Source organism: Idiotropiscis lumnitzeri, chromosome 12, assembly GCF_059441095.1.
Source record: "Idiotropiscis lumnitzeri isolate Australia: NSW breed Sydney's pygmy pipehorse chromosome 12, RoL_Ilum_1.0, whole genome shotgun sequence".
Lineage (NCBI taxonomy): Eukaryota > Metazoa > Chordata > Actinopteri > Syngnathiformes > Syngnathidae > Idiotropiscis > Idiotropiscis lumnitzeri.
In genome coordinates, this window is record NC_142402.1 from 8,812,025 (window position 1) to 8,825,361 (window position 13,337).

A 13,337-nucleotide genomic window follows, 5' to 3' on the forward strand; every position below is an offset into this window, starting at 1 on the left:
GCTACAGCATGTGCAAAAACATCAGAGGGTAATATGCCAACAACAAATAACAAAGACATTTCCTCGCAATCTCTGCATTTTCATTCTTCATTTCGGAACATAATTTTTCTGAATTAAAAAAAAAAAACTTATCTGGGTTATTCAAATGAATGCAAAGTCTTGGGTCTAACGCACGTGCTTGTCTTGGCTATGCACACTCTCTCATTAATTCATGAGGGCACAATCCTCCAAACGTTGGGGGAGGACTTGATGATGCTAAAGTCATTAAAGTCTCTCAGCAAGTGAATGTCAAATCTAGCCTAATTTAGACTTGTTTCTCTGCCAAAGGATGATGAGTCTTAAATACAACCTCAATGTACTGAATCTTGTCACGCACACGTTAAAAAGGTGGGGGAGCCTCTTCAATACGTTTAGATTTGCATGCGCTACATGTATCACGTGTTCTCGCTTAAATGCTTCAGGAAAGATGCACATGAACCAAAAATGCCCGATACTGTTCCCGGATCAAACAATCCTTTGTACAAGGGCTCCACAGTCTATTCGTATAGTGTTAAGCATTCTATCCCAATTTTACTGACTCATACTGTAATGTGTTTTAAAATGCATGCTGCTCCAGTTACATTTTAAACACCATCCGTCCGATTCAGTACAGCTCTCTCCGATGAGCTTTAACCAGATGTTCTGTGCCATTTGCTTCTTTACATCCAATGTGCCATTTCCTCTAATAACACTTCAGGAGAGATTTACAGCTTCATGCAGAGTGCCCTAAAAAAAAAAAATATAAATAAATTAAATAAATAAAAAATAGACCTTGCATACTGAATGAGAGTCTTGACACAGTGGCATAACTCGTATGCAACGTGCTCTGAGTTCAGATCAAGACAAGCGAGTGCGCTGTATTTGAAGACTAAAGGGCTGTGAGGCATGCAGTTTCATGTAGTCACACACTGCGAGGAAGAGGGGGTGTGTGTGTGCGTGGGGGGGTGTGTGCGTATGTGTGTGAGGTGACACATATTCCTCTGGCTTTTTTTGGGATTTACAATTACCCAAGGTTGAATGGTCCTCACAACATTTCTGGCCTGATGCTCATAATGTGCCTGACAGAGGCCTGCCTAAAGTATTGTCTACTGTTGGTCCCCATCTGAGTGTATCCTAACACGGCACTGCACGCCCGCCATTAAGAAGTCCTGGTGGTCTGAAAGGGGTTGGAGCACAACAGAGACCTTTGCCACTTTGGCCGCCCTTGTTTTAACATTGTTCAAAAATGCTGCGGAACAGTTTGCTGGATATAAAAAAAAAAAAATGGAAGACAGCTGGACAGTTAAAGCTCTGACCAGATGCTACAATAGCCAAACTGGCTGCGGAAGAGGACCAGAGAGAAAAGAATGACAGTTAGCCATGCTCCTCCATACTGTTTCAGGGCTTGTCTCTCATCAGCGCTCATGCCACACAAGAATGGGGACAGCGAGGGGACAGATGGCAGCAGATGGAGTGTCAGAAGTGTCCCTCCAGATATACGGACTTGGCAACGGCAAACTTTTTGTTGGGGAAACGGGCATCGAGGAAGTTTAACCTTTGACCCCCTGCGAGCATGTACCGGTGTCTGCTTGTCTCCTTGCGTTAAAATAATACTGCCCCTCTGGAGATTCCTAATTGCAGTGGTGAAGCCTCCTGTGCCTCGGTTACTTACGATATTGACGCTATACATTGGGTAGTTAATCCCTGCAGAGGAAATGACAACAGTCATTATGATGTGTCCTCCCTGACCTCGTATAATTTAAGCAGGAGTAAGATCTCCAATGGATGATGTTTGAAGAAGGCAAATCTGTCCCTGCCATCTGCCTCCCCCATGCAAACAAAATAACTTTCATAAGCCTCAGCAAACACAGACACACTTTTACAGGCAGCAGACTCCTCCAGCGAAAATTAACTGAGGGTTAAATGATGGATGGTACACACTTACAGAATTAATGAGGGGTATTGTTTACATGATCAAAAAAGTAAATATTTTAATTGTTTGCCGCAAAGATTTTCTGTGGTGTTGTTGTCGAAACTGTGTAAATGGAAAAAGGTGCTTGTAATTAAGGCGCGTTATCTTTCCAATGCGATGGATCAGCTTTTGTTTGCCTCTGTCTTAGACATTGCAACACCTCCTTTCTCTCTCCCCACTCCCGTCCAACGACAATGCCAATGACATACGTCTTCTTGGGTGATCCGATCACAAGTGGACAGATTACAGTGAGGGAGCAGTATAGTTGCTATGGTGACAGAGTAAAGCATTTCTGTCGGTGGCGAGAGAGGTGCATTAGCTCGACTGTAGGAGCATCAGGTTTGAATTTTGCAAATATTTTGATCAGGAATGACCGGTGGTGTGGCCACAAACCTCACAATTCTCACTATTCTGAAAGCTAAGAAGACAATTGATCATTTTGTCCTGAAAATTAACTAATGACCACTTTAGTTTTGCAATGAACGGTTTTCTGATCAACATGTAATGAAACTGGGCTGGATAAAAAATAAGGGCACCTTGAACGTCCTAATAAAACAATTATTTTCCCACTCCTGACGGCATATTTCAGCTCCTTTCACAAATGTGTAATTGGATTTAGATCAGAGCTCTTGAGAATAGTCCAGTTTTCTCTTCATAGCCATTGTGTTTGGCTTCACCATCCTGTTGCTGGTTCCAGTGAGCTGAAGCCGAGACCAGGTTTTCTCACACTCAGTATCACATTTCAGTCCAGAATTGATGGTTTGGAGATTTCATCGTGCCTGCATAATTTCAGGACACAACATGATGGAGGCAGATTTGGAAAAGCATCTTTGGAACATATTTCACAGCCGGTATATTGTTGTTTTCTTTGTATGATTCATTTTTTCGTCTGTTAAACCCCAGACTTGTCATCTGTCCGTTGGACATTCTCGCAGAAGCTTTTGTCCCCACTTGAACAATTTTACCAGAAGGATAACAACATTTTCGTGGTGCTTAAGTAAAGAAAATAACTGGAGCCAGTGTGATTCATGGATGAAACGCAACAATGTTCTAGAGCTAAATGGTCACCGGGGACTAATTATGGAATCAAAGGGCTAATCTATAAGATAATCAATTCCAAAAAGATTTGTTTGTGAGAGTCCTAGTTTCAAACAAAACATAGAAATTACACAAGAATATAGTGAATAATTTTGCCAAAAATCCTGCCAGGCATATGAGAGGGTCTGAAAGTGAAATGAAAGCAAAGCCTGTTAAGAAAATTGTCTGCTCTTTTTGCAAAAAAGTTCATAACGTCAGAGACTCTCCAGCTGCTGCTGCAAAAAAGATTTTCAATGGCCAACGGTACATGGATGAACTTAACTCACAGATTTTCATCTTAAAATGAAAAGCTGACAATAGCAATGCCTAGGGTTGCTCATGTAATTTGCATCTGGTGTTCACACGAGCATAAATGTTTCTCAAAACATGGGAGAGAAATGATATATCTGTGTTGGAGTTGGAAGGCTGACTAGCGGACAGTAACAATTAGCCTAATTTCATTAATCCCCGTCTGCTAATGCGGAAGAAGACATAAATAAACTGCGTCAAGTGAATTAAGTGGACATGCTCCAAATGCACGAAGCTTTTCTCCATCCACCACACTGTTAATATGAATATCATATCCAAGAAAGAGCGACTTTTCACAGAGCAGAATGTGAAAGTAAAAGAAGGATTTTGGACATTTAATAAGCTGCCATGCTGGATGATTGCCATCTTGCACATTTCACGTTACATTACAAATATCAAATGCATTTCTTTTTATTTATTTATTTTTGTTATTCCAGGCCAGTGGCAAAGAAACTCATACGCTCTAAAATCTCTCATCGTTCCTACTATATGTTTCGTTTAAGTATGTGTCATCATCCCGGTCCTTGATAGTGTCCTTCACCTGTGCTCACAAGCAGAGCATCCATTTACTGTCTGTTGCCCCATTTCCATTTATATGGATCTAAATAGCATCTTAGTGGATTGAGACAGCGCTCCCTGATGAACGTGGTGAAGTCAGGGGCAGATAGTCTCCATGATGAGCCACATGGCCATGTGTGTAATAGCCCCTCCGTTTAGCTTGAATCGATGGAGCTTCTTCCAGCACCGACATTTAACTAAGCAGGCCAACAGAGGCGGTGAAAGAGCCACAGAGGACTCGGCCCTGCGGCCTTGTTACAGCCAGGCAGCAGAAGCTGGATTTACTGAACTGACTGCAGTGGTTTTTATTCATGGGTGGAAAAATGAGTAAAAATGAGAGCGGCTAAAGTCAAGTGAGAGAGGCAAATGAGAAAGACTCCTCTTGTTGCTCACTTACCCGTCTCCCTGAATCACACTCTTTTCACTGTTCTATTTCCTCTTTTTTTCCTCCCTTCCCTCAGTCTCATTTCAATCTCAGAGTGAACTGTTTGGAGAATGCCTCGTCCTATTACATCACGCATGCCGTTCATCAAAGCGACAGGATGTGAATTACCCTGTCCGTGACACCTAAATCATGCCGCTACCCAAAGCCCGGGGCTACATGGAATAGCTGTTACTACATCTGGATCCCTGAGATGAGACAGGGAGCCTCTCGGCGCGCGAAGCTGCTTGCCGTGTAGTCCAAAATTATTTAGCACTCTTCAAACATTGCTTTTAGATTCCATTGTCTGCCAAAAGAGGAGAAAGTTAACGCTGTCAGGCTCACTGTTCGTCTCGACTCCATTTCTCCATCCTTGTGGAATGGAAAGTTGTTTTCATAATATATTTTCACGGTGCAAACAACACAACACAATTTTATCTAGGATTAAATGCAGTTCAATTGTGACATTCATTACCAAAGAGGTTGATTGTCACACATTTTATCGATATATCAATCGAGGTTTATTCTTCAAAGGAGGCTTCCACGAGATTTTGGTAACGCTGCCTACTGTCATTGCGGACCCTGAATTGGTCTGTCGTGGTGAAGAAGGAGCTGAGCCAAAAGGCGAAGCTCTCAATTTACCGGGCGATCTACGATCCTAACCTCACCAATGGTCACGAGCTGTGGGTCATGACCAAACGAACGAGATCTCGGATACAAGCGGCCGAAATGAGTTTCCCCCGAAGGGCGGCCGGGATCTCCCTTAGAGTCAGGGTGAGAAGCTCGGCCATCTGAGAGGGACTCAGAGTCGAGCCGCAAACTCCACACCGGATGGCCGGAGCCGGGATTGAACCCACGCCCGATGCTGTCTCTCACTGTGAGGCCATCGTGCTAACCCGTCGGTCCACCGTGCCACCCTTTTTTAATTTCACAATATTAATTTAGTGTATATAATAACCCTCTAAAACATTTTCACATCCAAAATTGCAGTGACCAGCAAAAACAACAAAAAAACAAAAAACAAAAAAACCCCCCAGTAAAAACAGCCTTACGCAATCAGTCTGTAAGATTCTTCATTGTTCTCATGTGGACTGACAGTGCAGTGCCAATATAAACCTTGAGTTCCAAGAGTATCGTTTACCTTTGATCCTCCTCGACTCCTTTCTCTGGATGGTTTTAACACCCGGCTGGAGCTCGGCCTCTGCTGACATCCTCCACTGCTGAGTCCCGTGTCCGGCTCACAGCAAGTCCACCATGGGTTCGCGGCCACACTAGTTAATCCAACGCCAATTCCCACAGCTGAATTCCCTTACTTCCGTCTCTCTCACGGGCACCTCACGGTCGGAATAATCAATCCCATATTCATGCTGTGATGCCTGGTACTCCTCCGCAAATGAAGATCCAGCATTGATAAACAGCCCTCTTCACTTGGCCATGATGTGCGCGTATTAGCAAACAACACATGAAGAGCTTGATGAGCTTGGTGATCCTCTCGAGAAAATCTTCAGATCTGATTTGACATCCTCTGGAGTAAGGCTCCTTGAAGGTCAAGTATCACATGGTCGACCGGTGCTCTTTTCTGAATGTTCGCCTATCGCTCGAGAGTAATTCCCCGCAAGGGAGGCGGCGGCATTGATTGAATCAAAGATTGTTCTTCACAGTAGGTCAGGAGTGGCTATTATTCCCTCAGAGAGAACATCAGACGTGATCCGACAGCCTCTCACAGTCACTGGCTCTGAACCCTGCAAGGAGATGAAGGAGGGGACAATGTTAATGTCAGAGTGGAGGTGGTTCAAAATTCAACCGACACATGTCCCCAGATTGTTGATTACAAGATTAATTTAACATGACACATGGCGGGCACCGATTTTACAAATCAACAAAGATGTTATTATCTCTTCTGGATCATCAATCCTTAATGAAAGAGCTGCAAGTGTGTGCTGCTCAGCGGCCACCCTTGTAGGAGAACTGTGGTGGAACATTTTAATGTGCTGCTTGTGAGTAAATACTGAACATTAAAGCGCGTGCATGCAAAGAACTTTTCTTTATTTGATTTTTACAAAATCAGCCCCACCGCACAAGGGGAAGGGAAGTAACAGAGAGCGGCAAATGACAGACTGCAGTAGAAATCCTGGCAAGGCCGTCTCTAAACTGGAACCCCCCATGTTGAGCTTTAATGCCCTTGAATCATCCACTGCTAACAATGGCGCAGAGCCAAACTGGCACCGCGGCTGCCACTACTTCTGTTGGCACGGTGATGGGTCTTTGTTGGAGAAGAAGGGTTTTTCCTGACCAAGCCCAAATATTGTTGAACTTCATGCTCTGTGACACACGTATTTCTATCACTGCTAAGTTAATTTTTTACAAAAAATAAATACGTAACTACTTTTGAACTACAGCTGGTAAATGACATTTTGAAGTGTTTTAAAAATAATATTTACGATAGGTATTCATTTTAAGGTGGCGCTGCGGGCTTGCTTTACTCTTAAAACATGAAATCTTTCAGAATTCACGGCATCAGTTTCAGGTGCCAAATCCTGAGTAACAATTTCAGAATGTGAAATGTGCGCTTGTCTGTGGACAAAAGTAGCACTTTTATTGACGTGAATGTGTTCTTACTGGTTGGTTCAGGCCTACGATTGATAGCAATGGTTTCGGGCAGTGGTCCCCAGCCATTTTTCCTCCGCGGACCAGTTTATACAAGTCTTTTGCGGATCGTCAACCAGCGGCGGGTGCAGAGTGGGCTTCGTACGTGGTCTGTTTTTTCCTCATTTTGCTAGCTTGCGGGTTTAATATTAGCTTAATTAGAATCAGAATGCCCTTCATTATCATTTTACTCAGTGCACAACAAGATTAGATGGGTTCCCCTCTATTTTTCAGCCTTGGATAATAAATTAACTGGAAGTAATGCAAGTATTTTTTTATTTTATTTTTTTTTTGTGCGGCCTGTTCCGACGTGGCCCGCGGACTAGTATCGGGCCGCGGCCCGATGGTTGGGGACCACTGGTTTAGTGTATTTATTTAACCTATCATGTTTTGGGGACGACTGGTGTATCAATCTCAACAAGAGATAAATTCATTTTACAGGTTTTTCACCTTAAAATCACTTGCAGAGCTTTTGCATATTCCTGCCAACAAGCCAACCATCAAACAAATAAAAATGAAAAATAGTTCTTCCCATCTCTCTTAAGTTAAAATTCAAAATGATCCCTTACTTCCTCAAGAAATGCTACACTCTGTGATGTTCAAGCACATGACATTGGCAAGTAAACATTGTAATATACCTTTATAACTATCGTGCACCTCAACGGCATAACAGGTATGAATGCAAAGCCAATGGTGATGATTATATAAGTGACTCATTCTTTAAGAACTCATACATTTCCTGAAAGTCTGTATTTCTTGAAAATGTCGCTCCGGCGTAATAAACAGACGCAGAGCCCTGGAGTGTGCGATCTGTTTATTTGTTCCTCTCCCCATTACTCAGTGAACATATGCATAGCTTCGTGCAAACGAACGCACAAATGGAGACACACCACCGCCTGCTTGTCTTCCTGTCTTTCCCTTTCATTTCCTTGAGCAGCTCATTGCAGTTGCCTCATCAGCACCAGTTCTCCTCATGCGTCTCGACCATGTGCCTCGCCTCATGCGCGCTCAAAAGACCGATCATATTCGTCGGGTCCAGACAAACGGGCCGATCCTTAAATGGCGATGGGGGAAGTATCTTTCTTGTCACAAAAAAACCTTATCAGAAAGCAGTTTCCATTACCAATGAGAGAGACACGCCTCATTGTATTTGATGAAAGTGATTTAATGTGATTTACAACTGCTTTTTTTTTTGTAAAACCAATGCTATCTAGGTCACCCACACTCCACCGTGTTCTCTGTGTTTTAACAGCTCCCACTGCCTTGTATGATTTGGGTCAGAGTTAACGAGCATCGCTCGTTCCTCCAACTACTCTCGACTGTTACAGGATGTCAAAGCCCTCGACAAAATCCATCTCTTATTCATATTTTTGCTCATTTTACTGCCGTCTCTCTCCAGTGTGAAGGGGGAAAAAAACTGATGGAAGTCAATTTCATTTCTGCTAGCATTTCACATTATTTGTCTCCATCAATCTACGGCTGGCTGTCTTTATCAGTCGGCCTGCATTTCGCAAACCACCTACGAAGATGTTCATTTCCTGCCTGCGTCACGATCTGTGCACCGTAAACTGACTATTCAACGGAAACAGGCATGCTGTGAGGAAAACCTGCCTACTCTTCTTGACATTAGGCAGCCCTCAGTCATGCATGTCATTGATTTGTGTGGGGAAAAAGTTGTAGCTACGCCGAGCCAAACAGACCTGGTTATTCTTGCATTCCTCATTTAGTCCAGTCTCTTCAAGTGCCTTTTAAAATTCACTGCCAGCATTTTTCAAAACCCACAGGATATTATGTTTTTATTATTGTAGACACCGAATCGACCAGATGAATGAATAGACTCTCCTCTTCACCAGTGAAAACATTTTTTGAATATGCGCTTTTCCGTTCTTTCTTTTCTTTGAAGATAAGCTATACAACAAAAGTAGATTCAAGAAAATGCAGTCGCTTCTCCCAGTGGACTCACAAACAGGGCTGGTCTCATATCTAAAATGGTAAATTACTGCCATCTACTGGTGGTTGTGGGTCAGTAAAGTTGTTTTCAAGCTTGACATTCACAGTGGTGACAAGTATAATCGTCGCAGTGAATGTGAAGGTGTTTATTGACGTGTTGTCGAGGGGGCAAAAAATGGTTGCTGGAGGGGGTGGGGTGGATTTTTGCTGTATAAAAGTATATTATATTATCTAACATTTCAAGTCCAATTAAATAATGCCTCATATATATATATATATATATATATATATATAATAAAACATAGTCAATTCCCACCAAACCTGAACAGCACAAGGACAAAACTGGATGCCTTCTGCGCATGCCAACTAAATCTGGTGGAACAAACAAAATTAATGACTGATTGACAGTAAAAAAATAATTGGGAATGCTAATTATTAGCAAAAAAAAAATAAAAAATACCATCGTCAGTACAATGACATTGTTTGCAACACTGAGAAGGAACTTAAACTTAAAAGTTAAAAACAGCCGATTGACTGCAGTTAAGACGAACCCAGGTAGGTGGTGCTTTTTTGGTTGGCAACAGAATCAACAGCATAGTTCAAATAATAATTTCAAAAGCAAACTATGGGTATTATAGTTTCCACAGGATACAGAGGAAGGAAAAAAAATGCGTATTTGTTTCAAGTGGAGGACAGCGTCAAGTTCAGCATATTTGTGTACCCTTGACTGTTTAGTGGTTGATAATTAATTTTAAATAATTGTCCACATCCAATATGCAAATCAATAACTTGAAAGTCTCTGAGATGATATGGGACAGAAGGGCATGAGATAAAGTGAAATAAAGATTCTGGAAATACAACCTCCAGGTGTAAAGCAAAGAGAAAGAACAACGGGCAGAGTTATGGATGTTGAGAGGGAAGATTTGCAGACAGCTGGAATTAAAGCCGAATATGCACAAAACAGGGATGGATCGCTGCGGCGACCTCTAAATTGGGTTAAGCAGAAAGAACTAACAAAGTATAAGGCTATTTTAATAGACTGCACTATCTTATGCTGAGGATTTATTTTGAGGGACACGCCTCTGTGGATCTTGTCATCAAGGCGAACCCACGGATGAACTATCTACCTCTGCATATGGTCAATCATGCCTCCTCCCCCCCACACAATGCGAGGCACCGTCTGCGCTTTACAGCTTGCATGCGAATTGTGTGGAATGGTGAGCCCCCTGTCTGCAGGACCACCGCTATTAGCATGGCCCAGGGCCGACAGAACGTTTGTTCAGCAGAGGGGCTTTGGCACCTTGCACTGGTCATCTTTGTTGCAAAATGCCCCCCAGCTTATGGAGCGGGACATGACTGTCACAACCGAGCCAAGCAGCTTTCCCCACTGCGTAACCGTCAAAGGCCCACTTTCGAGTGTTATATGCAGGCCATATGTGAGTATTGTTTTTTTTTTTTTTTGGTACGAAATTAGTCTTTATCAAAGCCTCACAATCAACAATCAGGTAGTCTCATGTGGCCTTACAAGCTGCTATGAGCCCTTGATTTCAAACTGAGGTTAATTTTCTTTGTTGGGCTAATTAGATTCCTGACTTAAGGAGTGGAAGACTGACATACGGTTCTTTGTGTAAATGCGCAGTTTATTAACACTTGTGACCATCTGACTCAAAGGGTTAATCAGGTTTGAAGCAGCTCAAAAAGATTTAGAAAGCTTTACAGTAGGAGAGACTGGGAACAATGGAAATATAATAATATAATATATATATATATATATATATATATTATATATATAATTTATTTTAATATTAATAATGTAATTCTGACTTTTTTGCACCAAAGTCCAAAAATCTATGAGTGAGTCATGGTAGGAAAAAGCCAAAAATGAAATGGAATCAAATTGCCGCAGATTAGAATCAGCCTGTCAAATATGGGTAGAAATCCGATATCTACCTGCTATTGCCGCGAGATGGTTAACAGTTTGGACTTAGTCTGCTTTCAATGTGAGCTTTAGACCAGCGACACGCTCACGTTTAACATTTGTATGATGCATTCCTTATTTTTTACTGCTCAATGTTGACACTTGTTAACATGCATTGTGAAATTCCAGAAATTCTGTTGTTTCAAGTGTTCAGTAAACTATGCCTAGATTTAGTTTGTTACTTTGTATCTTATTTTTTTTGGCTCTGTTAATTAATTTCTGATTCCTCCCAGTACCTCATTTGCCTTTTTGAGCGCACGTCTGCCTTGCCTCCTTGCTCCCCCGCATTTGGGTCCCAATCATGCAAAACCATGAGAGTGAAACAAGTTCACTACCTTCCACATATGCTGCTTGCACATTGAAAGAATTAGTACACATCATTACTATTTTAGATGCGTGCACTTAAATTTCAAATAAGGCAGAACCATGAAGCATGTGTAATATGTCATCTTTACAACAACGGTTTGGAATGATGGCATGAAAACCTTTCTGCTTCATTAACATGGACTAATTACCACACTGATGAGATGGCTATGCTGGGGGAAAAGTCAAGCAAAGTGATTAGTGTTCATACTGAAGGCACATTGTCTGCTCAATTGTACCAAATTTCATGGCAATCCCTCCAAATTTTGTGATATTCCAGTGTGGACTAAGAATGGTCACATTGGCTCAATATTGAAGCATGAATGGCAGTGGGAAGAAAATAACCTTGCTTTTTTTTTTTTTTTTAGGAGAACAGAATAAGAGCATAACAATTAAATACAATAGAAGCAGAAAATGGGGACATGCACAATAGCATGGAGCAATAAACTGAAATCCGAAATCCTGGCGCTAAAGGTATGATGCGCTGGTCCTTTCTTCTTTTTTTGCCTTTGTTGTCTTCCAAGGTGGGGGAACAGCCAGCATCTGAGCTCACCCTGTTTAACCACGGCTCATAGCTTCACCTCATTCTGACAAGATGGAGAGCCTCTGACACGGATGGAACAGTCAAGTGTCAGAGTGTGTGTGGGGGGGTGGGGGCTGTTGGGCACTCATTGGGGGAAAAAAATCATTTTGAATGTTTGGAGGACCCTCATTTGCTTTCTGTTGAAGAGCAATGCCCCATTGCTTCGGGGTGAGCAGCTACAGCTGGAAAGCTAAATAGGCAGTGCCACACGGTTGCTTGGCTGTGCAGATTTGTGTCAAGCGAGAGAGCCTCGGAGCTGTGCACGGACTCGGGCATGGTTAACCCATCCGGGCACGGCAACACGGAGGGCGGCTTACTGCCCTCCGTGTTGGTTACACCATTACCCTTTTAACCAACTCGGCTGAAAGAACAATATTTCATTTATAGCGAATGATAAACGGATGAATATTTGACATGGCACTATGACTCGAATTAAGTTGCAAATTTGCCATTGAATACCAACATCGAATCAGAATTTTTGATCCCATCATATTGTTGTCAGCAAACTGTGCTGAAACCATTAAGACATAATGTGAAGCAAATTATTTATTTTATTTTTTTTTTACTTTTCTTATAAAGGTATTATTACTACTACTTTGACTATGAGTCAGCTTTTGGTTTATGTTCTACTTGCCCCGTTGAGCCTTGCTAAGCCTTCTTGAAAAAGTCTGGAAAATTCAAAGAATAAGTCAAACTAATCCTTTGACGTACGCTGAACTGAGGCCTTACGTGACCCTCTAACACTGAACAAGATTTAAAATACAAAGTTTTGTGCTCCAAAATCTGGTCCAAATAATTAGAGAACCTCAACTTTCGAAGTTCCACTGAAAGGTGTTTATTTATAATTCTTCGTATGCTACTTTTCTCTGATACAATTAGAAGCTGTAAGAGCAACAGGAAACAATAAAGCACAATTTTTTTGGTTCTAATTTGATTCCACGCAGCCCTTAGAGCAGATCTGAAAATGAGCCCATGAGTGCAAAACGACTGAACTCTTGTCCTTCCTATGAAATGCTTCATCCAATTGTCCAAAACCCCTCACGTGATGTTTTTTCCCTCAGGCGTCTTTAGTGTAGTGTTGATTAGGATTGTGACCGTTTTGTTTGTCGAAACAGGCTATTTATCTTGCTGGGACGAAGACAGCTGGTCGGTCTCCAAAAGGCCTCTCCAAACACCACACTCGCCCGTGTGGTCGCCCTCATTGGCCTCCCTCTGTTTCATTATCATCGTGATCTTTTTTATTTGACGCTCCAGCATCTTTCATTTTTATCTTTCTTTATATTTTTGCCAATCCGGTTCTCTTGTGCCCTCATTTTCTTTGTCTGGCTCTCCGGCAAACAGACTGGCTGTTTGTGAAAAGAGGCTGAAGCATGTTTATTTTGCTCTCGCCCCCACCCGTGCGTTCTTTTATGAGTTTCAAAAGACTGTGGCTACATAGCCTGGGTCATTACTTCATTTACTC

The 13,337-nt window shown here is 42.1% G+C and overlaps 1 protein-coding gene across 4 annotated transcripts in view; it reads right to left on the minus strand.

Moving 5' to 3' along the window:
• dab1b (DAB adaptor protein 1b) overlaps positions 1-13,337 on the minus strand; it is a 41,194-nt gene that overhangs the window by 15,497 nt on the left and 12,360 nt on the right. For all 4 annotated transcript variants that reach the window (XM_088311346.1, XM_088311345.1, XM_088311344.1 and 1 more), the window contains exon 2: positions 5,497-6,097. In XM_088311346.1, the coding sequence (XP_088167472.1) occupies positions 5,497-5,566 (70 nt within the window). In that variant the 5' untranslated portion in view covers positions 5,567-6,097. The remainder of the gene's footprint in view (positions 1-5,496; positions 6,098-13,337) is intronic.